The 27,777-nt window shown below is 36.2% G+C and overlaps 1 protein-coding gene across 1 annotated transcript in view; it reads left to right on the forward strand.

Moving 5' to 3' along the window:
- Positions 1-27,777, forward strand: part of GNAT3 (G protein subunit alpha transducin 3) — a 55,476-nt gene that overhangs the window by 14,444 nt on the left and 13,255 nt on the right. The window contains 5 exon segments of the mRNA XM_045865038.2: positions 8,069-8,111; positions 14,248-14,389; positions 18,993-19,083; positions 19,086-19,149; positions 25,035-25,163. Of these exon segments, the coding sequence (XP_045720994.2) occupies positions 8,069-8,111; positions 14,248-14,389; positions 18,993-19,083; positions 19,086-19,149; positions 25,035-25,163 (469 nt within the window).

Below are 27,777 nucleotides of genomic sequence, written 5' to 3' on the forward strand. Positions count from 1 at the left end.
TATTATATACTCAATATATACCATTGAAGAATGTATAGAACTGTTGAATCAATATGTTGTATACCTGAAACTAATACAACACTGTATGTTAATTATACTTCAATTTAAAAAATAAAATAGAGGTTTCCAATGTACTATTTTCTCAAACTTCTGCAGGTTTTAAGATTATTAGAATAAAATGTCTGGGAAAAATAAGTGTAATAAGTGATAATAAACAATTATTATCTGGCAAAAGAAAATGTACAAATTTATCTACAAATTCAGTATATGACTTTACAAATAAATCCAACCAATTATCTCATGAACAAATCATTTAAAAATTACATGAAGAAAGAAATACCTCTTAATGCATTATTTGATAACCTTGACAACAAAATTTAACAGACGGTGACGGGCCTATCTCCCTCCTTAGAAACATAAATATAAAGACCAAAGCCAATATTAGCAAGCTGATTCTAACAATGCATGAAATATAAGAAAAAAAAGTGTGTGTGTGTGGGCGGGGGGGCAGTTATCTCAAGATTGCATGGTTAAAATAGTATTAGAACATTAATATCATTCACTACATTGTCACATTAAAGGAGAAAAATCATTATAGTTATGTTAGAAGCTGAACCAAACACAAATAATAAATTTCCTTCATCCGTTCCTGATAAAAACTCTTATCAAACAAGCTATAAAGGCAATTCCCTTAACCAGATAAGTAGTATGTATAAAACCCTTCAGTGGTTGTCATAGTTAACTACTGTTAGCCCTGTTTACTACACTGTTAGCGTTGTTACTACAAATAGTGAACAAGGGCTAGTGATGATTCAGGCACTTGACGCAGTTTCCTGCCCCTCACCCTTTCCTATTCAATGCTCGTACCGGGGATTTGGGTGAAGGTGGATAGGCAGCATTTCACACTCAAGTTAGATTCAGAGTTTGGCAACATTTAGTGACAAAGAAAATCAAAATTCTAACTGACTTGAACTACCAGAAATGACTGGTCCAAATAAACAAAATGGAATTTAACAGAAATCTTCAAGTGAGGTTTAAAAAAGATGATACATGTGTACTATGTGAAAGAATCTGTTTGCTAAGAGGTGGTGTGGAAGAAAAGTAGAAAAATCCTAAATACTCCAAACTCAATATAGGTAAAGAATGTGGTAAAGATACAGGGAAAAAAAAAAAAAAAAGGCAAATGAATCATTGTCCGAATTCAGTGTTCTATTTAAAAACAAGCACCAAGAGCAAGGGCAGCCTAGGTTGCATTCCTATCCTACTACATCAGAATATCAGTGATGTTGATAAATCTCCTGATATCTACAACAAAATTTTCAGTACCAGTACTTCATACGCTGGCTTTCACATGGAGTGCAGTTCCGAGTGGAATGGGTCTAAATATCACATTCCACGAGAAAGGATTAAAGGAACAGAACATATTAAAGTCGAAAAGTCTCTTAGAAAAGAGAGCATGCTTCAATCAAGAGAAAATATTGAGAACTCACCATGAGTTAAAGTATGTCGTGGGTATTTCATATCTCTAATTTAACCTGTCCTGACCCTAAGAGGTAGATATTAATAGCTCCATTTTATAAAGGAGAAAACGGACTCTCTGATAAAATTTGATCAAGATCAGACATAACTGCGAGCTCACATTTGTTTAATTCCAAAATGCTCATCACATTTTCCTACCTTCAGTCTAGACGATTTGAAGGGTTGTCATGCAGAAGAAACAGATAATTTTGTTGTTGCTCCATAAGAAAGAGGAAGAGTCCCTGCAATAAAATTAAGTTGTTCAAAAGGGCTACCCTAAAAACCTTCCATGCTGCAGTCTATAAATGCATGACAAGCAGACACTGCATACCAGGATCTATGAAAAGTACACTGCTTTCATATTAATTTAAAATGAAGGAATTTAAAATAATTTCTGTGTTGAAATCATATTGATATTGACATTACCAGTGCTTATTTTGAAAAAAAGCAACATTACAGCGTTAATATGGGAGTCAGAAGACATAGCTTCTCTGTTTTAAGGTAGATGTGGGACTTTGGGTGCGTATCAAAAATTTCTACTGGACCCATTTTTCTCAATGCATGGAATGAAGAGAGATGCACAGGTAACTGGTTGATTTCTGAGGTTTTATTCTACTGCACAGTTGTGTGATGTTTAAAACCACCTACAAGAAATCTTATGCAGGATAACAAGTTGGAGTGTTTATTCTCATTTTGCCTCTTTTAACAAATGAATGTGTTCAGCTGAAGTTCAGTTACAAGTATCTATACAGCTTTAAAATTGTTTTTAATATTTGTAAATAAGAACGTGGAATAAAATCTTTAATTCTTAGGACCAATTTATAAGTATTAAAATATGAGGCATAAACCTAAATATTTAATTATTTGAAACATTTATCCACTTCCAAGAGATAAAATTCCCTTAGTACCCCTTGGCCCAGAAAGTAATTTTAGTGATGACCAGTTTGGAAGGAAGAGATTATTTCGGGACGCCCTCAGCCTATGTGAACATGCTGTTTTGATGTCTATATTTGACTCTGTAACATGATCTCATCACACAAGAATGGAATGTTATTGTGAACTATGACCCAGAATCATTGTGACTACGGGACTTGATAATTTATTTTGGAAATAACTTTATAATTGTTTCAGATAATAAACGAGATTTTAGAGAGATTCACTTTTCTTCAGAAATTTTCCTGTTAATGCTGTAGCTGACTATACTAGACCTTCATATAAAAGACTGGAGACACTACATAGAGCAAGAAATGTTCCGGATACCTTTTGTAAAGTCTTCCAAAGAAAATACTCATGTTTCATATGTCGTTTCATTAAAAAAAACCTTACATACTATTTTTTAAACATGACTGATTATTCTGCTTACCCAAGAAAGGTCATGAATGATCAACTAACCCAGAAAGAATCATTTTATAATAAGATGCCCTCTAGACTCAGAAATAATTTTGGAAATGTGCCAGATCTTAGTGTTGTCAGTATGATTCACAATTAAATATAATAGAGATGAGCTCCTTTTCTCAGTCTCAGATTTTCTCCAAAGTTCTTTTCCCCCCAATATTTCCATTCTGATTCAACAAAATATAAGATTAAATACACCTGCATGAACAAGCAAGGAAGTTCCTATTGGGTCCATCGGCTTTCCTCCCACATCCCTATCACTCTGTAATTTTCCATATAGCAAAATTATTAACATAAATATAAATATAAACATAAATATAAATAATATAAATATAAATATAAATATAAATATGGAGAAGTGAGATATTCTCCAAATATGTCAGCTATAGAGGGTGATGCTATAATTTCTCATGTCCACATCTACTGTTAGAGAATTTAAAACAAAACTACCAAGAACAGTTTTATAATCTTGCCAGATAACTTGTTTATTTTTCCAAAGTAATGCACAGCCTGGAGCAAAAGAGCAAATTTTCTGAAGCCAGCAAACCAAGATATTGTACAAAGCTCATCGATTTGCTCTTACCACTGTTGCAAACAAGCAATGCTCAGCCATGCAAAATAACATAGCCAGTTGTCTTCTGAAGATAGGTGAGGTGATAATGTGATTTTTATTTGATCCCCAAAAGTTTTACTCTTGGACATAGCAGTCACTCTTAAATGAGACGATTTTGCCCCATCTGTCAGTCAAAGAAAGATTAGCAAGTGGCTGTGGTTGATTTTGCATTCATCAAATTTTATGCTGTGTGGTGTAGACCCCACTAGTATAAAGCCTTGAGGAGAAGTATGCTGGAGGCTTGCCCAAGAGGAAGAATCCATTTATCCCCACCGGGCAATAAAATTTCATTTCCCATAGCTTTGCCACTCATATCCTGGCTATATAAGGTGGGCAGCCGTTGCAGATAAACTGCAGGAACTAGATACACTTAGATAGGCTGAGACACTACAGATTCATTGTGAGGTAGAATTCAATTTAGCTGTCATTATATCTGTTTATCACAGCTTAAGAAAATAGTGCCAATTGGGGAGAAATGTTGCAATGTGAAAAATATAATATACAAGACAGAGGGCAAAATTTTAGTTTTGAAGCACGAATTTAAAGAATTCATTTATTTCATTGAAATTCTATGATTAGGCACTCTTCTAGATGCTTTAGATCCATCAGGGAACAAAACAAAAACCCCCGCCCTTGTGCAGTTGACCTCACAGCATTGGAAGACAGACAAGAAAAATTAAAAACAGCATGTGAGCAATTTGTAAGTTTGTAGAATAAGATAAGCGCTAGGAAAAACTGGAGTAGGGAAAATAGAATAAAGTGAGTGACAGTGGAGTTGAAAATTGAAACAGGGTAGGCAGGGTCCTCTGATTCAGTATATATTTTGATATAAATTTAAATAAAATTCTGAGATTCAGGGTTACCAAAAGTCATATTACTTTTGCTTACATAAAAACAGCGGTAAAACAAGGCAGTTGACCGCCATGCTGGTAAGGGATATATATGTTTATTAGTTTTCCTGAATCGGGATTTTTCCTGGAAAATTTTAAAACTGCCAAAGTTAACAGGCACACAGAGACTTCGAATGTGTCCTGTGACCCAATTTTTGGAGCTGACAGTAATATATCGGTTTCTTGCTTCTCTTAAAGATACAAAAATTAGGATGAGAAAACCAAAAAATCTAGTCATTGGTATTTTAGTTCAGGTGCTTGGTCACATACCATATTTTAGTGTCAAATTTCCAAGAAAAGTTATAGTTGTAACCTGAGGATACATTCTAAAAAATATCTCATATCAGTTACAAAATACTGAATTTCCCCCCCAATACTTTCAAGATTTATTGGTGATTGTATCTAAAAATTTTATGAACAAATTTGTATTATCAGGTTTTGCCAACTCTTGGTGACTCTCTGCTTTTCTCCTATCTATAAAATCAGAACATTCAAAGTTCAAGTGGTTGCCTGAATTTTCTCCTTTCCATAAAGATAAATACATATTTATCACATACACTAAAGATAAATACGTAGGTATTTATCACATAAATACACTAAAAGGTATGTTATTATATCCCATTTTATCTATACGATATGTCCTACATCTTGCAGTAATTTTAACCAAATTCTCCCATCATTTTCACTCTCAAGAGTCATATCCATTTTTAGACTCTTCATATGGCAGCCATCCTCACATTAGTCATCATTTTAATCAACACTCTTACATGAACATTTCTGAGTCCAACTGCATTTATCTTGTTTAAAGTATAACCATAAATATGTAATATCCTACTTCATAAAACACATTAATGATATTATGGCACTATTAGACCTCAAAAATTGTTGGTGTTTTATATTCTGTATTATTCTGGATAATGACCTACAATATTGTTGTTCTAAGTTGGTGAGGATGTATGTTTTTTAAGCAAGATTGAGATAAAGTCTATATATAATAAACTACAAATACTGAAAGGGTACAACTTGATGAGTTTTGATAGACATACACACCATGAAATCATTATTACCATGATTAAAGATGCTGAACATTTTCATCACCCCCAAATTTTCCTCAAGTGCCTTTACAATCCTTGCCTTTCTCCTCTCCCATGAGTAGGAAGCACTGGTCTGCATTCTGTCACTATGCTTTGGTTTGTACTTTCTAGAGTTTTATATAAATGAAATAAATATACTATGGAATATATGGGATAAATATACTTTTTTGTGTCTTCTTTCACTCAGCATAATCATTTTGTTTATTAATGTTGTTGCATGAGCCAATAATGTGTTCCTTTTTACTGCTTGTAGCATTTCATTATAAAAATAGGCTACATTTTATTATCCCTGTTACTGGGTATTTGGGTATTACTGCTCTGGGGCTATCAAATAAGTTTCATGACCATTCATGTACAAATCCTTGTGAGGATATACATTTTCATTTATTTGAAGTAAATGCCTAGGAGCATAATGACTGGATCATATGATAGGTTTATGTTTAACATCTTAGGAACTGCCAACTATATTTCAAAGTAGCTATACTATGTACTCTTCTACCAGCAATGCTAGAGTCTTCCAATTGCTCTATGTCCTTGTCAATAGTTGGTATTGTGAATCTTAAATTTTAGCCAACTTTACTGGATATGTAATGCCATCTCTCTATGGTGCCATTTGCACTTCCTCAATTACTAGTAATATTGGGCATCTTTTTATAAGATTATTAGTCACATATATCTCTTTTTGAGAAACATCAATTTAATTTTTTTGCCTAATTTTTATTAGATTTTTATGTCTTCTCATTATGAACTTACAATAGTTTTTATAAATCTGGTTACCTGTCCTTTGCCTGACATACATGGTGTGAACGTTTCCTCCTAGGAAACATTGGCTTGTCGTTTTATTTTCTTGATAGTGTTTGGAGAGCAAACATTTTTAACCATGAACAAGTCCAATTTATCAATTTTCAATTTTTTGTTGTTTTGGGTTTTTTTTTTTTTATGTCCTATCTAAGAGCACTTTGACTACAAGTTTGGAAAGATTTTGCATCTACATATTGCTCTAGAACTTTTAGAGTTTCATTATACACAAAAACACATACATGTTTATGAATCAGTTCGAATTAATTTTGGCTTACTGTTATATAAAAGTCAGTGTTGTTTTTCCACATGAACACCCAGTTGCTTCAGCATCATTCACCTAGTACATGTTGGGTATGTTGACACTGTTCTCTTTACAAAACACCACAGAATTTCTTTCATCCCTGGATTCTTAAGTACATTGCTCTATGTTTTATTTTGCATGGTAGTTGGCAGATAAATTCATGCTTATTATGTCATTATAGTCTTCTAATAATCTTGTGAGGTAAATATTCTCAGTTTATAGATAAGGAAATTAAGGGGCTAACGAACTTACCAAAGATATCACAGCTCCACACAAACACATATGTGTGCACACATGGGGACAGAGCCAAATCCTCAAACCTAGGTCATTTCAGTACTTCTTGAGTTTCATTTCCCAAGTCAACACTCATTAATGGCAAAGGACACTCGAGAAATATGCTCAAAAGGCCTTGAGACATAGCTGGAAACAATCAGATTTTTTCATCAAAGTTTCATCTTTCGTATTTTAAAAATCATGTGAATTTTGGGGTGCTTGGGTAGTTCAGTTGCTTTAGTGTCTGCCTTCAGCTCAGGCATGATCCCGAGGTCCTGCCATCGAGCCCAGCATCGGGCACTTGGCTCAGCAGGGAGTCTGCTTCTCCCTCTCCCTCTGCCCCTTCCCCCTGCTCATTCTCTCTCTCTAATAAATAAAATCTTTTAAAAAAAATCATGTGAATTTTGCATCTCTTTATACAATGTTTGCCAAACATACCAAAATAAAGTTGTATATTGTATATCATCAACTAAAATAAACGCTCCAGGTAAATGCAACTGGTTCTCTATGGTATTACTGCCACCCCTTGTTCCTCCCCCTGGGGTATGCAATCCATTTGCAGATACTCCCGCATCATTGTTATCTGCAGGCTCTTTAGGTTTGCTTAGTGTTGTTAGTGTTATTAACTCCTTTATTTAAGCAGAAGAGAAAACACCTATGTACCAAGGTAAACACAATAATAAAGACAAGAGTCCATTCTTCAATTAGAATAGGCTTTAAACAATTCTGGAAATAAAAGACAATTGTCTAGTGCTCTTTTTTATTGCTATTTAATCAAATAGGATATATGAGGAGACATTCTGGGAGACAGAGTTTTCTAGAGACTGCAAAGTTGGGACCACTTTCCTTGGGGTGCAAACCATGAGCTTTCCAAATTATGTTCAAATGCAATAATATTTTTTTTTTCCTGAGAGTATACGATTCTTGTTTTAGAAGATACCCTTTCCCTTGAAGCCAGACCTATATCTGGATTTAACATCAATCATAGAGGGTTTTATTTTCTTCTGCTCTCCTGGAAAGTAGGCAGCTAACATCTTTCAAGACTTGAGAGAGATTATTTTTCTTCTTTATATAGGAGAGTTGTCTGGTCAAGATTTACCCACAAGAAAGTGACAATCCCAGATTTTATTATCTATATGAATTTAGTGTAGCAATTGATAACACTCCCCTCTTTCTGTTGCAGGTGCCGGAGAATCTGGAAAAAGTACGATCGTTAAACAAATGAAGTAGGTATACACTATTTTACTTGTTTGATATTTGAAGTCTGTCTGTGTACTCGACCAGTCTGAAAAGAAATACTTTGGGAAAATCTGACTGATGGTCTATCCATGCAGGTGGTGGCAGAGCTAGCTCAATTCCCATGCAAGCCTCCCTCCTATCCTTTAGCAGGGAGTGTAACTTATGTGTGGTATTGGAATTTCCATTTTTCTTTTAAATTTTGCCTCTCAACAAGATGAATACTCAAAGCAGTCATGTTTTAAATATATTAATCTGGGCCTAATCTAGGGCTTCAGTATTGTGGGCAGAAGCCATAAACATATCAAAATATGTCCATCGATGACCCAATTGAATTTAAGAGGAAATGGTATTTTTAATTGGCATTTTTCCTACCTGGAAATAAAGTGCTTATTTATAGTTATTACTATCGTGGATTTCAATTATTTTTGCACTTCTTTTCTCTACTTTTTAAAAATCTTTTTATAATGAAAAAACTAGACATGGATTCCTTAATGAGACAACAAACACAAAAGTGCTAAAATTCAAGAATATAATGTCTAAATGAATAAAATTTCAATTGGTAAGTGGAGGTGATTATGTAAAACCTCATGGCTCTGTCACTGCTGGAGAATTTTCAAGGACAATTATTGCTATGGGAGAAGAAGATCATCTTTTTTTTTTTTGGCTAATTTTTCGTTCTATGTTGGAGGATCTTGTTCTTTGGAATATGTCACATGATGACATCATCCCAGTCAATGATGCGATTGTCTGTTTAGAATCTAAATCACTGGTCTTCTCTTTCTTTTCAAATAATAATGTCATGTAAGTTCCATACAAACAATTATTTAAGTTCCACTTTTGGAATTTCCTGACAGGTGTACTTGCAACCAAATTTTGTTCCTTTTCTTCTGTCTTTGAAGAACAGGACACTCCTTTCTCCTGATCATTGCTCAGACCACTTTTGGGTTCTCGGCTCCATCCATGTACCCAAATCATCTCACACCCCCCATCACACTTCCACTGTGTTCACCTGTTCTTTTCTTTCTGGTTCTAATCATGCTCGAATCCCTATCCTTTTTACCTCTTCATTCTCTATGAAGTTAAATGCAGTAAAACAAGACATAACCAATTATTTGGCTATTTAAAAATTAAAACTTTTAGGGCGCCTGGGTGGCTCAGTTGGTTAAGCGACTGCCTTCAGCTCAGGTCATGATCCTGGAGTCCCGGGATCGAGTCCCACATCGGGCTCCCTGCTCAGCGGGGAGTCTGCTTCTCCCTCTGATCCTCCCCCTCTCATGCTCTCTGTCTCCCATTCTCTCTCTCAGATAAATAAATAAAATCTTTAAAAAAAAAAAATTAAAACTTTTAAATATATTAAACCATAAATAAGTTTTAAAAAAGAAAAGAAAAAATCTATAATGAATATGATTTATAATTGACTATCATAATATAAACAGTCATATAGACTGGTAAGAAAAATTAGCTGTCCAATATATATAAACGGAAAGAGACTATGAACAGACAATTCACACAAGACAAAATTCAAATATCTATTTAAAGCAATAATGAGCTATGCTTTATCTTAGCAGATTAGCAAACAATTTTAAATAATATTACCCAATAAAGGTGAGGTTTTGAGAAGTTAATATTTCTCATTACTACCAATAAAATAATTTGTTATAGCAAATTTATAGAAATAATTTTTGCAATCTACATAGGAAACTGGGAAAATAATAATTATTGATCTAAATATATTTCTGAGAATTTTAGTAAAATAATTTAAATTTGAAAAAGCACAAAAATAAAATAATGTAAACAAGAAAATATGAACATTTATGCCCCAAGAGATTTAGATTCATCTTATTTAAAATAATGAAATATGAGATAGAATAAAGTACCCTAAATTAAAATAAAACACAAGGAAATAGATTGCAAAAGTATGGGACAATTCACCTTTCAATTGCAATATTTTGCATCCATTACAAGTTATAAGTATATGAGAAAGTTTTAATAACAGAAAATACTTATGCTAGTTAAAAAAACTAAGATCCAAAATTGCATAAACATCTTTACCTCAACTATGACAAAATAGTTTTTCAAAAGGGAAGAATATAGGCCAATGTTCAATGATATTTATTTCTCAATTCCGGGATTTAAAGTTACATTGCACCTTCATTTTGAATACTGCTGGACTTTTCACATTTTCTACAACGAGCAAGTATTGCTTTTGTTAGTAACAAAGAGTCTCATTCTATCTCCTCCTTCCTTTTCTCAGTAGACTCTATGAAGAATCATTGCCATTAGGTCTCTTCACTCTTCCACCTTTCATTTTCTCTTAAACCATTTCCATCACTCCTGCCTCTGGCATGCCACATCAATTGCCCTTATAAACATCAGTATTATCTCCTAATTGCCATTTTGTCTGAAATGCTCATGAGTTCCTATTTTATTTTTTTAAGATTTTATTTATTTATGTGACACAGCGAGACACAGCGAGAGAGGGAACACAAGCAGGGGGAGTAGGAGAGGGAGAAGCAGGCTCCCCACTGAGCAGGGAGCCCAATGAGGGGCTCGATCCCAGGACCCTGGGATCATGACCTGAGCCGAAGGCAGACGCTTAACGATTGAGCCACCCAGGCACCCCATCATGAGTTCCCTTTTTTTTTTAATTTTATTTTATTATGTTATGTTAATCACCATACATTACATCATTAGTTTTTGATGTAGTGTTCCATGATTCATTGTTTCTGTATATCACCCGGTGCCTATTTTAATTCCATTCAACTCCACTGGGCTTTTCTCTTCTAAAACTTCACCCTGGCTTTTAGAATAACTCTTCCCTAGTTTACTTCCTAATTGCCTGCTTTACTCTCAGATTCTCTGACCACATCCTAACTGCTGGTGTATCTAATGCACTTGGCCCCCTTCTCTGCTTACTTTATACCTTCAAATGAAAACTGCTAAGGTACAATGATTTTTACTCTCATCTTCAAGCGGACTGTCTCAGGGTATTTCTTTCAATTCACTTTGTCTAAACTAGGGAAGCAGGTACCTCCTGCTTCCTCCATATTCTATGGATAGGTCCAAATCAGAACAAACAACAGTAAGTTATCTCCTCATCTGGCCTCCTTGTCCCTACAATGAATTAAATAGCAGCACAGGTCTCTAAAGCAATTAATCTGAGTGTAGATAGGTTGATATTCACTTTCTAAGTTTTGCCACATCTACGCAACTCTTGTCTTCAAGGCTGTCATTTATCCCTATTGTTGCTGCCTTAGCTTAAAACCCCTGCATTTCTGAACTGTATTAATACAATATCCTGCAAAGCACTTTTCCCCTCCCTCCTCTTTCTTCCACTGCAATATCCACACCAACACCAACCGATTTCTTTAAAAAGAAAACTGCATCTCTTTCCCGAATTGTACTCTTCATGAACTATCAAGAACAGACTCCTTGAAGGATACATAAGATACTTTAGAATCCAGCTCTTAGCTGTCTCTTCATTCTAATGTCCCATGACTTCCCCCTTCCTGCTTTCTACCCTGGAAGTGCTGAACTCACATAGTTCCGTGGACTACAGAAGGCAGTACAGTTTAGCAGCTAAGATCACAGGCTCCCAAACCAGACTGCATTCGTCGCCCAACTGTACCATGTACTGTATAAGTTAGGGGTAGTTCCTTCATTTATCTGTGCCTACATTACTTTCCTGTAAAATGCAGGTAACAATTTTACCTTCTTTAAAGGACTTATTGCAAGAAATGAGAAGACGTATAAAGGACTTAACACAATGCTTTGCACACACTGAGAGCTTGATGATGGTAACCATCTATGTGGTCATACTGATCCTTCTGCCTAGAATGTTCTTCCTTTTCACTATCTGGAAATAACGACTTCTCCTTGAAAACTCAACTGATCATCACTGCTCCCAGGCAGTCTCCTGTGATCCCTTACACCTACTCCCAATAAAGCTTATCACTTTTTCTTTTCTAGTTTATGGTACCACATGCAGACATTGTGGTTATATACTATCACTGCATAAAAATGGATTTTATGCGCTACCTTTCTATAATCTAGTACTGTCCAATAGAATGTTCCGTGATGACAGGAAGATTCTCTGTCTGTGCTCTCCAATATGGCAGCTCCTAGTCATATGTGGCCATTAAGCATTTGAAATGTGGCCAGTGTAATGAGGAATTATTTTAATTTTAATTAACATCTAGTGGCTACTATATTGGACAGTGGAACTCTAGTCTATAGGTTTTTGGGGAGAAGAGAAAGTATAATTCATTCTTTTCAGCACATAATGCAGTATGTTACAGAAAATGCCCAGGAAAAGCTCATTAACTGGAACAGATTTAGGAATCCACTTGCAAGTAGAAAGCTCTATCTCACAGAAATGGATTTACGCAGTTCCTAGAAAAACAACGTTGCTTAAAGTCCCACTACGGCTGGATTTTTTAAAGTCTGCTCTTGCCATTTTGCTTTGTGATGTTTCCTTATCCTATGATAAAAAGATAGGAATCAGAACTTGTTCCAGTTAGAAAACCTAAATGCCCCCAAGTTTAGTGGTAACTGCCATTTTAATTTAGTAATTAAAATAACTTTCCAATTTCAGTTTTTGAGGAAGAACTGAGATTTAATGAACTTATTCTTGATCTATCCACAAAGACATTTTACTGCATTTTTCTACAACCTTTAGTTGCCTACTTTATTTACTTATTAAAGTTATGTGTTTAATATAGCAAGATAAACATGGCCATGCTTAAAATAGAAATACAGCAAGAAATAGAAATTGGCAAGCAAATGGCAAAAAGAGTCAATAATGGATATAGGGGCTACCTCTATTTTCACTGCAGAAATTCTTGTATTTGGGTTTTAGGGGGAAGGGGGTGGGGGGGATAGGTTAGCCCAATGATGGCTACTAAGGAGGGTATATACTGCATGAAGCACGGTGTTATACCAAACAATGAATCATGGAACACTACATCAAAAACTAATGAGGTACTGTATGGTGACTACCATAACATAATTAAAAAGAAGTTTTAATATCTTGGGGGGCATTTGTATTCTTTTTCCCCTATGCTAAAGCTTCTCTATGTATAGATAAAACACAAACCCTTCAGAATATGACTTCCAAAATGATGCCTAATGTACACAAAGAACTTCAAAAACAACAACAGCAAAAAGGAGCAATAACATATTATACAATAAAGAAGCAATAAAGTAATTAGCATATGCAGAGATTTTAGCTTTTGAAGGTAAACCTATTTCAATCTAACATTCCTAAACCATAAAACTTTGAGTTTCGATTGAGTGAATGGAAGGAAAAGAAGAGTTCAGCCAAATAAAGTGAGCCTTTCAACTTTGAGAACTAGTGGCACAAACACAGATGGAAAAGTAGCAAGGGATTTAATAGCATTTAAGAGGTAATTACCTACATTAAAAAAAAAAAAAGATGCCGTTGTTAATGCTATAAATAGAAAGCAGTCACTCCTATTTTCCAGTGTGTCTTAAGTGATAGTAAAAGGATTGAATGTTCTACTATATTACTTTGCTTCCTCTAGACGTCGCGTTATAAAGACCAGTTTCAGAACTCCGTATGTATCTTTGTCCTGGGAAACTGGAAATTTTTTTTTTTTTTTAAGATTTTATTTATTTATTTGAGAGAGAGAGAGAGCATGAGAGGGGGGAGGGTCAGAGGGAGAAGCAGACTCCCTGTTGAGCAGAAAGCCCGATGCGGGGCTTGATCCCGGGACTCCAGGATCATGACCTGAGCCGAAGGCAGTCGCTTAACCAACTGAGCCACCCAGGCACCCTGGAAATTTGTTTTTTGAAAATAATAAGCTTTCTAAGTAAAATTCTCATGATTTATTCATTTTAAATACTGGTTTACTTTGGACAAATTCTAAGTCCTCTTTATATTTTGCACAAGGAGCTCACAAAGAAAATATTGTATTAAGTCCCAATGATAATAATAAAAGTCCAAAGCCATGTAATTGTTCAGATTTAACATACACATATGGACAATATTTTTTGTAACAAATAAATACTGGAATTTTAGTCAAGCAAATTATTGTTGATGTGTTTTAATATTATTTTAAAAAATTGCTCAACTCACAAAAGCTTTTCATGTTTAAATTATAGGATCATCCATAAGAATGGTTACAGTGAGCAAGAATGCATGGAGTTCAAAGCAGTAATATACAGTAATACATTGCAATCCATCCTAGCTATTGTGAAAGCCATGACTACCCTTGGGATTGATTATGTAAATCCCACAAGTGCAGTAAGTATACAAATAATGACAGTTGTAGTCCTACAATGGAGTTTGAGCCATAAAACAGAACTAAATTTGTAGTACTAATCTACACCAAAAATTTAAGAATATAAAATATGAATTTGGGGAACTTTAATTCTGTTTAGTGTAAGATATCCTTTTCTTCTTCAAATGAAACTTTGTGTGCCATAATATTATTCAGCATTTTTTTCTAGGAATCAAACCTAGTATCAAATAATATACTGTATTAGAGTAAAATATTGATGTTTACTAAATACAGAAGAGTTCATCCCATAAAATGAAACTGCAATAGCTCTACTTTTATTTTCTTAGTTTAATTATGAGTCATTTCATAGAGTGATTATATTTATAACATTAGAGTAATAGTAATAATATTCTAATTATCATTATTGTTCAACAATAATTATAAGACAATGTTGGGCAGGGAAATGATTATTTTATAGTGGTAATTTTTTAAAAAAGAATTCAAAATTGTGTGACTAAGTAAGATTTTTGTATAATAAATATACTCAAGTAGTCAGAGTTATGTTCACAAGGTAGCATCTAAACAGTTCCATTTCATTCTATTTTATATTCTGTAATATAATTATTTTATGTTAAAATACATTAAAAACCCACTTAGTTTCAAACAGTTTATGTGCAAGCGTATAGAACTATTTTAGTTGGCAACTGAAACATATAGCGTTCTCCAAAGAACAATAGTTAACCACATGCAAAAAAAGGAGTAAGAGTGTACAATCAACAGGAAAACACTCATTTCCATTTGTCCTGTCCTGGAGCAGCTGGGTGCCCCCAGATGATAACAACTGAACTGCTCCCAGTGTAACTTAGATACCTGGTACACTAACAGTAAGAAAGAGAGGAACAGCATGTTAAGTATAGAGAAGAATATGACCCTTGTACTTTCCTCTTCCTACCCCTCCAGGAGTTTAGGGTTAGACCATGTAAATTACCATTGGACACCATTAGGATAAAAAGAAAAATACCTCTTTCGTGCTGTTAATTTTAAAGGAAATGGTAAACCCTCATCTTGTTCCGCCGTTTTCCAACAAAGAGCACAAAAATTCTAAGTATGTTCTTAGGGCAGATCCTTTGTAAAGCAGAGTCAGGAGTTCGGCTAGACTCCTCTTCCATTTTTAGTTTTCCTCAAAGTGGGCTCCAGTAAGTCATCTCCTTCTTTAGGTTACAGTTTCCCACTCACGTGTAAGAGGGGAACTTACAAGAGCTCAACTCCAGGGGCGCCTGGGTGGCTCAGTCGTTAAGTGTCTGCCTTCGGCTCAGGTCGTGATCCCAGGGTCCTGGGATCGAGCCCCGCATCGGGCTCCCTGCTCAGCGGGAAGCCTGCTTCTCCCTCTCCCACTCCTGCTGCTTGTGTTCCCTCTCTCGCTGTATCTCTCTCTGTCAAATAAATAAAATCTTCAAAAAAAAAAAAAAAAAAAAAAAAGAGCTCAACTCCAATATCCTTGCATTCTTTACCATTCCATGACTTGGTGATCCCCTTTTTATTTAAGGGTAGTTTGGTTATCCCTCTGACCTTGGCTGTTCCTAAGGATCTGAGACTTTAAACTGGCCCTTCAGAAACAGCCTGGTATAAGCCTCATATTTATAGATGTGAAAAATAAAGGCCAAAGAGGATTGGCAAGGTGGCAAAACCCACTTCTGGCTTCCACTAGAGCGCTTTTCCCAATGAAGGGATTTTTGTAAAAATACTTTGAATGACCAGGAATGATTGCTAATCCTCCACTGATTAACATCTGAATGATCTGGCATGCAGGTGGAGTGAAAATAATAAAGACTCTGTAGATTGCTGCCACTATGCTGACAAAAAATTAAGATAAATGCAATTTATTCAAACTGTACATTAAATGGTAAAAGAGTAATTTATGCAGCACTGAAGGACTGACACGACTTCTCAGGAGGACCTAGGCCCTTAAGTGTCAAACATCAGTTGGCAGGGTACCGTGTAACTCAAATTTTGATTTCAGTTGTTGAAAACTATAGTAATTTCAGTGACCTTCTTTAGTATTTGATTTTAAGATTAATGTACTCAATACTTGGCTTGAACTGTTTCTTTAACAGATTAATTGCTAAACATCTATGTGTGTGTACTCTGAAAGTAGTTTTCTATAGCTTTCAATTTAGCTATTTATATAATTTATATATTTTTACACTATAGCCCTAAAGGAAAATGTCCATAAGCTTTATTGGTTACTGGTTCTGTAAATTTGGATGAGTTACTTAATCTCTCTACATTTGGGTTTCTTTATCCACGAAACTTTAGTGCTTCTTTCACTAAGTTTCAAGGACTATTACAGAAGCAAACAGAAATATAGGAAATCCACTTAAAAACAAAACAGCTTCTTTGGAGCTATTTGAAAAATGTGAGAAGTTGGGGCACCTGGGTGGCTCAGTCAGTTAAGCGTCTGCCTTCGGCTCAGGTCATGATTCTAGTAAATATTGAGTATTTATTTTCCAATAATCACTCCGAATGTAAGCTCATTAACATTTATGTACTAAAATCTACACATCTAATATCATTTGAAAAAATTATATTAAACTATGATTTATATGGCAGACACCTGACTGGACACTGGGGATACACTGAGGGATCAGCAGTAAATAAAACAGAAACAGTATCTGCTCTCAAGAGAGGGAAGTCTGAAGCTGAACAAGTAATTACAAAGCATCAGCTATTTCAAAAGTGTAGCACAGCTGGGATGGGGAGCCAAATCCTCATTTATGGAAAGAATTACTGAAAAAAGGAAATGCTATCACCAGTGGGGATAGGACAGAACTAGTACATTTCTTTTAAGAAGTGGTGTGTTTGTGAGCTCTGTAACATGTCCACACGTGTAAGTGGTTGAAAATGTGCATGGGAAATTACTGGAGCTTTTAAAATATGAGAGTAAGATTATCAGTAGAAATCAGTTTTCCATCACTTTGGCTATTTATGTAGAAGACGTCTTTTCATAATACTGGTTGATTTTGGTATTATATATTTTATTTATTTATTTATTTATTTAAATTTTTTTTGGTATTATATATTTTAAAAATTCAAATATGATTGGGGGGCCCAACTCCGTAAACACATGAATTTTGATTCTTTAAATTACCATGTCAGCCCTTTTTTTAATTCACAAATTAAAATACCATATGTCCAATAAGATATCATTTATGGTTAAACAAAACTGTATATTGTCAGGGATTCTCAACTCAGGCTGCGCATTTGAGCCACCTGCAAGATTTTCAAAAATACCTTTGTAGAATCTGACATCCAGATGTTCTGCCTCATTTTGTTTGAGTTGAGGTCCTGGTATCAGTATTTTTAAAAAGTGCCCCACATGCTTATAAGGCACAGCTGGTTTGAAAACCCCCACCATTGGCTTTATCTATGCAAGCAATAAGCTAAGTAATAAAAGGTCTTGAAAGACAAAAAACCAAGCTGATATGGTGACCTGCCCTTTGGGGGAAGCACAAGGACTGAGGTGGTGGTCGAAGAATACTTTATCACATTTACATGTTCCAGATGAGGCTATTTTCATGATATCTATTCAAATAAAGTGTAAACTGAAATTAGAAAAAAAATTTTTAATGAAAGAGTGTATTAGAAATTAGTTTGGTTTGTAAAGGAATGCTGACAGGGCATGTCATTTTTTCCCTTTAGTGACAAACTAGTCTGAGCAGCTGTTTCACTGCATCCTAAATTTGTCCCAAATGGTACCTTAACAGTGAAAGGAGGCAAATGGGAGGATGCCAGCTAAGCTGGCTGGGTCATACTTCGCTGGATTTGCAGCCCTCTCTCACATCCAACTTATTGGGAAGAAGGACTTAAAAATTTACTCTGTGCCAATATATGAAAATGGGGTCAGTCCTTGGATTTGGGCCATTTACAACTTTTGACTTAATAGTCATCTGATCAATTTGGGTTAGCAATAAAAACTGAATGTGAAGACAGATGTAATAAGATTTTTAGTCTTAACAGAGCCTCTTTTTGACAATGAGAGACATACTTTCATTTTTAATGCAAAGAACAGATTTTTAATAAAATGGTGAAATGAACTATTATTAGTATTTTAAAATAATAAATTGAATTGCATCAGAAAAACAGCAAGTTCTCATTGGCCATTCTTCACTGGGAGCCACCTCACACTGCACAAAGTAGTCTAAGTCTGACTCTTCTTCTGATGCTCATTGTCTTTCTTGGTTTCGCAAATTAGCCTCCTAGTTTTGGATTCATTTGTAAAAGACACTATATTTTCTCCTTGAATTTTGACTGAGATCTCAATGGATTTACATTGAAATATTATTAATCCCTTTGACACCATATTCAGAAGTTAATGATATATTCCAAAATACCTTATTTTCACCATATGACGATACATAGTTTTTGCAACCGAGAACTCTTCACCCAGCCATTATAAGGACACTTAAGATTCCATTGACCTCAAGATACACTGAATAGATGCTCAACAAAATTATTACCTAAAAGAATAAGATAAAAATAATAAAATGAAAGTGCTCTATTAAAAAAAAGTTACGTGATTCCAAATAACAACACATTTTTATCATTGTCACAAAAACATTGTTCTAGGAAGACCAACAACAACTCTGTGCGATGGCGAACACTCTACAAGATGGTGGCATGACACCTGAACTGGCCGAGGTAATAAAATGACTCTGGAGGGACCTGGAGTTCAGGCCTGCTTTGAAAGGGCATCTGAGTATCACCTCAACGACTCAGCAGCTTAGTAAGTGAATGCATTTGACAACAATTATAGTTGAAACATTTTATATTAGGAATTCTAATTCTTCAAACTCTGCTTTTGTAATCACCAATGAGGAATGCAAACAGCTTCACATTTTGTTAGACTAAAAGAAAAAGTAACTGAAGAGAAATAAAGATCAAGGTGACAGCATGAGATTTAAAAATCTAAGCAAAGGAGCATTTAAAATAACTAATTTTGAAACTATTTGCCTGAGACCCCTATTTTGCAAATATTTTCTCCCATTTGAAAGGAATTAATCACTGTGCACTGTGCTGAACATTAAGGCAGATTGTTGACATCATACTGAGGTTTTGGGCTATTCATTTCATTTCTAGTCCTATTGCTGAAATCATCTTCCAAAATAATTTTATTAATGACACATTCTTTCGCTCCTTTGGTTCGATGATTAGGACGCTGAATTCTAGAAGAAAAATAATGATTTCCAAAACATTTGTGTATTGTGGGGTTCTGTTGGAGTCTTGAGAAAGATTATGTAATTGTCACAGCTACTATCATCCAGTTGGCAATTATCAGCCATAAGGAAGTTAGGAGGTTACGGCAGTCTGAATAATTTCGTTATCAAAATTATTTTAAATTTCTATTTTAGTAAGCAATTTTTAACCTGTGCTGTGTGTGCACATGGATGCAAATATAATTTAATTATTCTATATTAATTTTATTTATTTATTTATTATTATTATTTTTTAAAGATTTTATTTATTTATTTGAGAGAGAGAGAGAATGAGATAGAGTACATGAGAGGGGGGAGGGTCAGAGGGAGAAGCAGACTCCCCGCCGAGCAGGGAGCCCGATGCGGGACTCGATCCCGGGACTCCAGGATCATGACCTGAGCCGAAGGCAGTCGCTTAACCAACTGAGCCACCCAGGTGCCCTATATTAATTATATTTAGACATGCATAGCAATGTCTAAAAAGGTATAAATACAGTCCTTTTGATGAACTCCCAACAGAACATGTTAGTAATACTTTAAAAAATATGTATACAGTAAAAATGAAAAAAATGAAAGATTGTATGAAGACAGAACAATGAAACTTGCATGATACTTCAGACTTCTGATCATGATGGTCAGAAGGATTATAGAGAGAAAACAAACCATATAAATTTTAGGAAAAACTAATAACAACAACAGTCTTCTGTGATTACTCACTCATGTTCATTTTAAATTCGAAAGCCCTTGGAGGAAAGTCCACCAAAGCCTCTTTGGTGGAGTAGAGAATGCATATCATCATGTGATTACACAAACTCAAAGAATTATTTTATGTGTCCCAGCACCTAGCCACATCTTAATACTAACAGAACTCTCTGTAGTATAGGAAACACTGCTTTTCTATATAAATCATTGATAAGGGCAGTCACAATAAGAAACTGAATTGTGGAATAGTCTCCTAAAACGTTGTTTAACAAAATTCTAGGGAAGAAGTGAGAGATTAATGGTGTTGGCATATGTGCTGCCGAAATGAGCACAAGATAGTGTTGGGGACAAAGAATTCCTGTCCCCTCCAAGGTCCTTTCAGCTGGCCTAAGAATCATATTGACATGAGACAGATTAACAGGAGAAAATAAAATGTAATAGGCATACCTACAGGGAATTTACATGGACGTGGAAATTTCCAAGTCAGGTGAAATGAGGTATATATGTTATTCTGAACTAAAGAGGAGGGGGTAGTGGTCTGGGACTTGAGAGGAAAGTAATGTGTTTTACAGTGATAAGAAGAGCAGATGTTTGGTAATTAGATGTTTGCCCTGCCATGCAGATGGTTCACTCAGATAAAATGTATCTCTGCTAAACTGAGGGCAACGACTCTCAATTAAGATTCTTCTATGTAGTTGAGGGAGGGGCAAATGTTCTCTTGAGCCTCCAGGGTCTCAGGTGCCTTCAGCTCAAAATAATCCACATGCCAAAGTGGCACATTCTGGGGTACGGGGGGATGTGCTTTCCTGAACCCCTTCAATAGCTGTACTTAATAGATTTAGTTTTAGATATACGTTAGCAATTAAGCTTTATTTTTCCATTCACATATTCTAAGTGTGTTTGCAATTATACTATCATTATGTTTACCAAACACTTTGCTCTTTATTAGCAAAAACATTTTACATATTTTATTGTTAAAATGGGTAGATGAAATGACATTTTATTTTTTAATCTTTCTAAACTTTAGTTTCAGTTTTTCTGTTTTGGCACACAAAATATAAAATTTACAGTGGAAGTATCACATTATAGATTCATATTCAAAGCATTTCTCTGTTCAGGTTAAATGCAGTTACACATTTGTACCCATTTTGTGAATGTTGCCCATATTATAATGGTTTTAAATACCCTGACTAATTTACAGAGCAGTAGAACAAGAAATCTGACCCACTCCTCCACCTTTACTCCCACCTCCATATCTAAGAAAATTGTCATTATTAAAAACACCTCCAAATTTAAGTATTATCATTTTCTGCCCCTAGAGGCCCTTAAAAGAAAGATTAAGTAAAACACAAAGAAAAATAGCTGAACGGCCATTGCTTTCTTCCAACAATTAACGCTTTTTTTCAAATACTGCATCACATTCACATTTTAAAGCTAAATACAGGGCGCCTGGGTGGCTCAGTCGGTTAAGCGACTGCCTTCGGCTCAGGTCGTGATCCTGGAGTCCCGGGATCGAGTCCCGCATCGGGCTCCCTGCTCGGCGGGGAGCCTGCTTCTCCCTCTGACCCTCCCCCCCCCCTCATGCTCTCTCTATCTCATTCTCTCTCTCAAATAAATAAATAAAATCTTAAAAAAAAAAAAAGAATTATGAAAAAAAAAAAAAAAAAACAAAAAAAGGGCGCCTGGGTGGCTCAGTCGGTTAAGCGGCTGCCTTCGGCTCAGGTCATGATCCTGGAGTCCCTGGATCGAGTCCCGCATCGGGCTCCCTGCTCGGCAGGGAGTCTGCTTCTCCCTCTGACCCTCCCCCATCTCATGCTCTCTCCATCTCATTCTCTCTCTCAAATAAATAAATAAAATCTTTAAAAAAATAAAATAAAATAAAGCCAAATACAGTATCAGATAGGTACCAAACCCACGTCTATTTCACATGTACTATACACGGCGATGGCCTCTTCCCTCGCTCCCTCCCTCCGTTTTTCTTTCTCCTCGCCCTCTCTCTACCTTTTCCCCTTTTTCCTTTTTTTTCTTTTTTCAGTCAAAATAGGATATTTATTTTTTCAAACCTAGAGCCTCTTCAGGGCGCCTGGTGCAGTCGGTTGACCTTCCGACTCTTGGTTTCGGCTCAGGTCCAGGTCTCCGGGCTCAGGGCGAGATCTCGGGATGGTGAGACGAGCCCGGGTCCCGCTCCGAGCTAAGGAGGGGTCTGCTTAGGACTCACTCTCCCCCTGCCTCCGCCTCTGCCCCTCCCCCTTACTCGCCACCGCCTCCCCCTGCCCCTGCCCCCACGCGGGTGTGCATGCACACGCGTCCTCTCACTCTCTCTCAAGTAAATAAATCTAAAAAAAAGAAAGAAAGAAAGAAAGAAAGAGAAAAACCCTATGGCCCCTTCAAGTTCAGGCTAACAAAGAGGTGAGTCCTAATCAGAGCAGGGAAGGTAATGTCCGTGGCAACGGGACACCAAACTGCCTTCATCAGCGCTAGCAAACGGAAAGAAAAGGGGCATGACAGTGACAAACAGGGGAAGGATTTTGTTATTAATACTTCATGGTTTACTGATTGAGGCCATCTAATGTGCTATTTAAATTCTACAAGCCTTAAGATTTAACAAAGACTAACAGGAAAAAAATACTATTTTTACATGATTAGAAAAAGAATCAGGTTTATTTATTTATTTATTTATTTTTAACGATTTGAGCTATATGTATTTTGGGCTTATGGCTTAAGTTCTAGACCACAGGCCTGAGCACTCAAATCTTGTGCTTACTGAAAGCAGGCATCTTAAATGCAAATTTGTCACTCTGCTAATGCTTCCGCTTTGCTTGAAATCATTTGTATACGCAAATGAAAGTACATTAAATGTGTCTTTACCAAAGTATTCACTTAGCTATCATTAAAATGAATTTAACCGCTATGTTGACAAGTTTGCTTTTGTTGTTGTTGTTCCCGCCTAAACCACCTGACCAAAAGTAGACTTTACCCTATGTGAAGACTTAGTAGGGAATTCACAAAGGGCCTGACGTCACAAAATAGAAAACAGATAAACTGGAAAAATCTTCTAATATTTTCTTCTGATAGATCCGTATCTTGATTTGTCTCTTGCTTTTAAGAAAAATTCAGCTTTTTTAGAATCAAGCATGGTGATAAATTTTCACATCACACATACATATGTTTCTGAACTATGATCGCCTATTTGTCATTTGGCCAAAATCCCTTTGGGGCATTCACTCCGTTTGTTTCGGCTCAAAAGCAGAAAGATCCTCCAAGAATAAATTATCCATATTGCTGTTGAATTTATTTAAAAAAAAAATGACGACATAGTTTTGCTGTTTAAGGCACTGTGTGAGGTGCTAACACATAACAACTCTTCAACTAAGTCCCTGAAAAATTCAACTTTTGAATAATGTGTAATATTTAGCTGGATTCTACCCCTCGAATTCTGTCGGGATGGAGGTATACCCATCACGATCTTCCTGTTTAGCTACATAATGTAAACTTCATTTAATATAATGGCCAATTTTGTCATAGAAACCTTACCAGACTTTTACTATCTCTAGTTAGCATTTTCACAGAAATAGCCATATTGCTAAGCCACTGAAGCCTTAGTATTGAAAGTCTAGAAGAGCGGTTGTCAAATGTTTTGAAAGCAATGAAATACTTTTAGTTTAAAGACATGATTTGGTTTCAAGAAGGAGGCAAAGAGCAGTTCCTTTCCTCTCATCTAACAGACTCTAATAGAGCACATAGTTTACTCAGACCTGTTCCTCCTTCTCAGGACCCCTAGATCCTGTGGGGAAAAAGAGGGCAGTATTCAGCTTGGTAACGGTAGGGTTTTTAAATATGTCCTCCAGGAAAGAGTTAAGGACACTGACACATGGGTGGAAGAGAAGAGTAGTAGAGTGGGTGTAATGTCTAAGTTCAGCCTTCTGTCCCCTGGATGGGTCACCAATGTCATGAGTTAGTTCCATTGTGAACCAGCAAGAAAGTCAAAAGTTTTTTGTTGTTTTTTTTTTTTTTAAATATTTTATTTATTTATTTGAGAGAGAGAGAATGAGAGAGAGCAAGCACATGAGAGGGGGGAGGGTCAGAGGGAGAAGCAGACTCCCTGCCAAGCAGGAGCCCGATGCGGGACTCGATCCAGGGACTCCAGGATCATGACCTGAGCCGAAGGCAGTCGCTTAACCAACTGAGCCACCCAGGCGCCCCTGTTGTTTTCTTTTTTTAACTGCATTAACTGTATATAATCATGGCACTTAACACAAATGATCCAGAGCTCTAAGCTAGACAATCTGTGGAGAACAACATTATTGCCACCAATTACTCTCTTAAAATTCAAAGTGCCTAAATTCAAACCACAGCATTTTTAGGATAGTCTAGTGCCTAGCATTACATGATAGCATTTTTTTTTTTGGATGATCAAAACCCAAAAATAGAACTTTTCTCTGAAATATATCCATACACCATCAATTCTGTTACATACACCTCATAAAATACAGGCTCAGGCAGCATCAATCTAGCAATCTGTATAAGAGGCCTCCATGGGTCAGCTGCCCTCTGCCACAACCAGCCACCAAGCTCTGATGAGCAGAATTTAAAAAGCACCAGTCTGGAGCTTAGTAATTTTAATGGACCTTGAAGTAAAGCTTCATTTGTACCGACTCCTGGTCTGTTCAAACAAAAATTTTAAAAATGTATGCTATTTTTGTTGTTTTATTAGCTATCTGAATGATGTCGACAGAATCACAGCTCCTGGGTATGTCCCAAATGAGCAAGATGTGCTGCATTCTCGAGTGAAAACAACCAAAATCATTGAAACTCAATTCTCCTTTAAAGACTTGCATTTCAGGTATGCACCGTGTTTTTCTAACCATCAACAAAAATATTCAATATTTTTTCACAGAGAAAGGTCTAACCCAGGTTCGAGCCAAGTGAGCGCTTGGGCATCCTTCCCAGGCCTGGTTTGCTTTCGCTACCACCTGCTCTTACTGCCTTCCTGTGACCCTACACCTACCCTACAGTCTAAGCTCCATCCCTCCCTCCAAGAAACATGCCTTGTCTTAACTAGGTGAGTGCTTGAGTTCATTTTCCTCTAGAAACTGATATCCTACTTTGAAAAAAAAGAAGAGAGAGAAAAAGAAAGGTGCCAGAGAGAGTATGTCCTTTGCCATCCAATCTCCCATTTGCCTGAAATATTCTTATTCATTTCCTTAATTTAAAAAATGCAAATAATTGAGAGAACTATTGGAATGTGATGCTATTTACTGAAATAACAAGACCTATTTTATAAGCATGGTTTGGGTATGAAAATGAGTCCACTATTTTTATTGCCATCACATTATCAAGACCTTTCTAGAAATGCTATTGCAAAACCACTCATCTACTACACCAAGAAATGGAAATCCAAACCGTAGTTGTTATAAAATGTCACGACACTTAAGTGCCTCTCCCTGTGGATTGTGGATAAGATGGATTATTAAACATCAAAACCAGGTTCCAGATGTACCACTTAATAAATGAAAAAATTAATTAAAAATGCAATTAATAAACTCATTCATGTATGCAAACTGGGAATATTTTTTAAAAGTAGAAAAACCGAACAGAAGTGACATGAATTATCTGTATCCATTTGTGAAGCAAAACTTACTTCAGTGGGATAAAAGCTTTAAAAATTTTTTTATTATTGTGGCACCTGGGTGGCTCAGTCGTTAAGCATCTGCCTTCGGCTCAGATCGTGATCCCAGGGTCCTGGGATCGAGCCCTGCATCGGGCTCCCTGCTCAGCGGGAAGCCTGCTTCTCCCTCTCCCACTCCCCCTGCTTGTGTTCCTGCTGTCGCTATCTCTTTCTCTGTCAAATAAATAAATATAATGTTAAAAACAAAAAAAAATTTATTATTAACATTGGTGAGACAGAATATCTAACTAGAATAGATGTTATATAGATAGCCAGTATTTTTCCAAGTTAATATCAAAGAAAGCTCTTCAAAATTTACACCTGAATTTCAGGTCCACAAATAGTGAATTTTCTGACAGATGAGTCAAAGATCAAACCAGGATAAAGAGACTGCCAAGATTTAGATCGACATCTACTTTTGGCAGATGTAAGCAGTTTGTCTTCAGTCCTGTCATGGCTGCTGTACAATTCCTCTGGCAACTACTTTCTCTAGACTCCTTGTTTTCGATCCAGTTTCTAAGGTTTTCCTATGGGAATCCAAGTCCAATTCCTTGGACTGTTTGCCCCTCCTAAGCCTGTCAAAGCATTACACAAGTTAATGGAATTTTCTAGAGTTTAGACTGGATCATGAACCAGTTATGAAAATTACTATCACATACTGAATACCTAGAAGTTTACAACTCCAGTCAGTCTATGCAACACCAATTTAGTATCTTCTCTGAAATAGTCACTATCATAAATTATCTGCTGTATATATCTGTTCCTTGAACATTCCAAACCTTAGTGCCTTTGTACTTGCTGTTCTCTTTGCCTAAAATGCTCTGACCCTGGATCTCTGCAAGGACTGGCTCCTTGTTATCATTGAGTTCCGAAATGAGATGCTGTCTCCTCATGGAGCCTTGATCATTCTGTCTGCCATCCCTGCATATACTTGTCACTACTATACCCACTAGTGTGCTGGTAAACATATCAGTAGGCTCTCTGGGACAGGGGGAGAAGGAAAGCCCGATGTGTAGCCCCTGCAGCTTCCCTTGGTATAAAAATACCTTAACAATGGCTAATTGCAACCTAGCAATGTGAGGTCACTAAGGGCGGTACCAGGAAGAAACACAAACAGCTCTCACTTGCCATACCAATGTGAGCTAATGCCTTCAAGGATTGAAATACCACACTATTTTGTTCTTTAAAAAAAAAAAAAAATCCTTACTAATATGTGCAATCGACTTCTTCATTTGTTTGCTCTTTGGTTTCTGTTTCTGTCTCATATGCTCTGAGCTCCCGGAGGGTAGGGGCCATGTCTTCCCAGTACCATCTCATGTGATTATCATGGTGACTATCACAGAGTAGGCTTACAGTCAGTTCTTGCCGGATGAATAAATGTGCTATGCCAATCACTGTATGGACCCTATTTGTACACACCCCTTGTAACATGTTGAACTGAGCAATGCTGCCCTTATGTTGGACCAAGAGTCCAAAAAAAAAAAAAAAAAAAAAATGAAGGCTAAAATGAGGTAAAAGATTTCCCCACGATCATACATAGAAGTGCTAGAAATGTGAATAGAACACATCTTTCTAACTTCCAAGCCCACACTTCTTACACTGCATATCTCTGTGCGCTACGAGGTAAATTGGAGCAGAAACCGTTCTTTCTTCCACTGAGTAAATGCTCCTTCCAATGTTGTTGGTCCTCCGAACCCCCTTCAGAGAGAAGAAGGAACAGGGAATCAAACGACAGCCTGTTGGGGAGCTATCTCTGAGTTGACAGGCTCTGGTACCTTCGCACGTCTGT

Source organism: Mirounga angustirostris, unplaced genomic scaffold (genome assembly GCF_029215605.1).
Source record: "Mirounga angustirostris isolate CCGP_5_RB_7025 unplaced genomic scaffold, mMirAng1.0.hap1 SCAF_12, whole genome shotgun sequence".
Lineage (NCBI taxonomy): Eukaryota > Metazoa > Chordata > Mammalia > Carnivora > Phocidae > Mirounga > Mirounga angustirostris.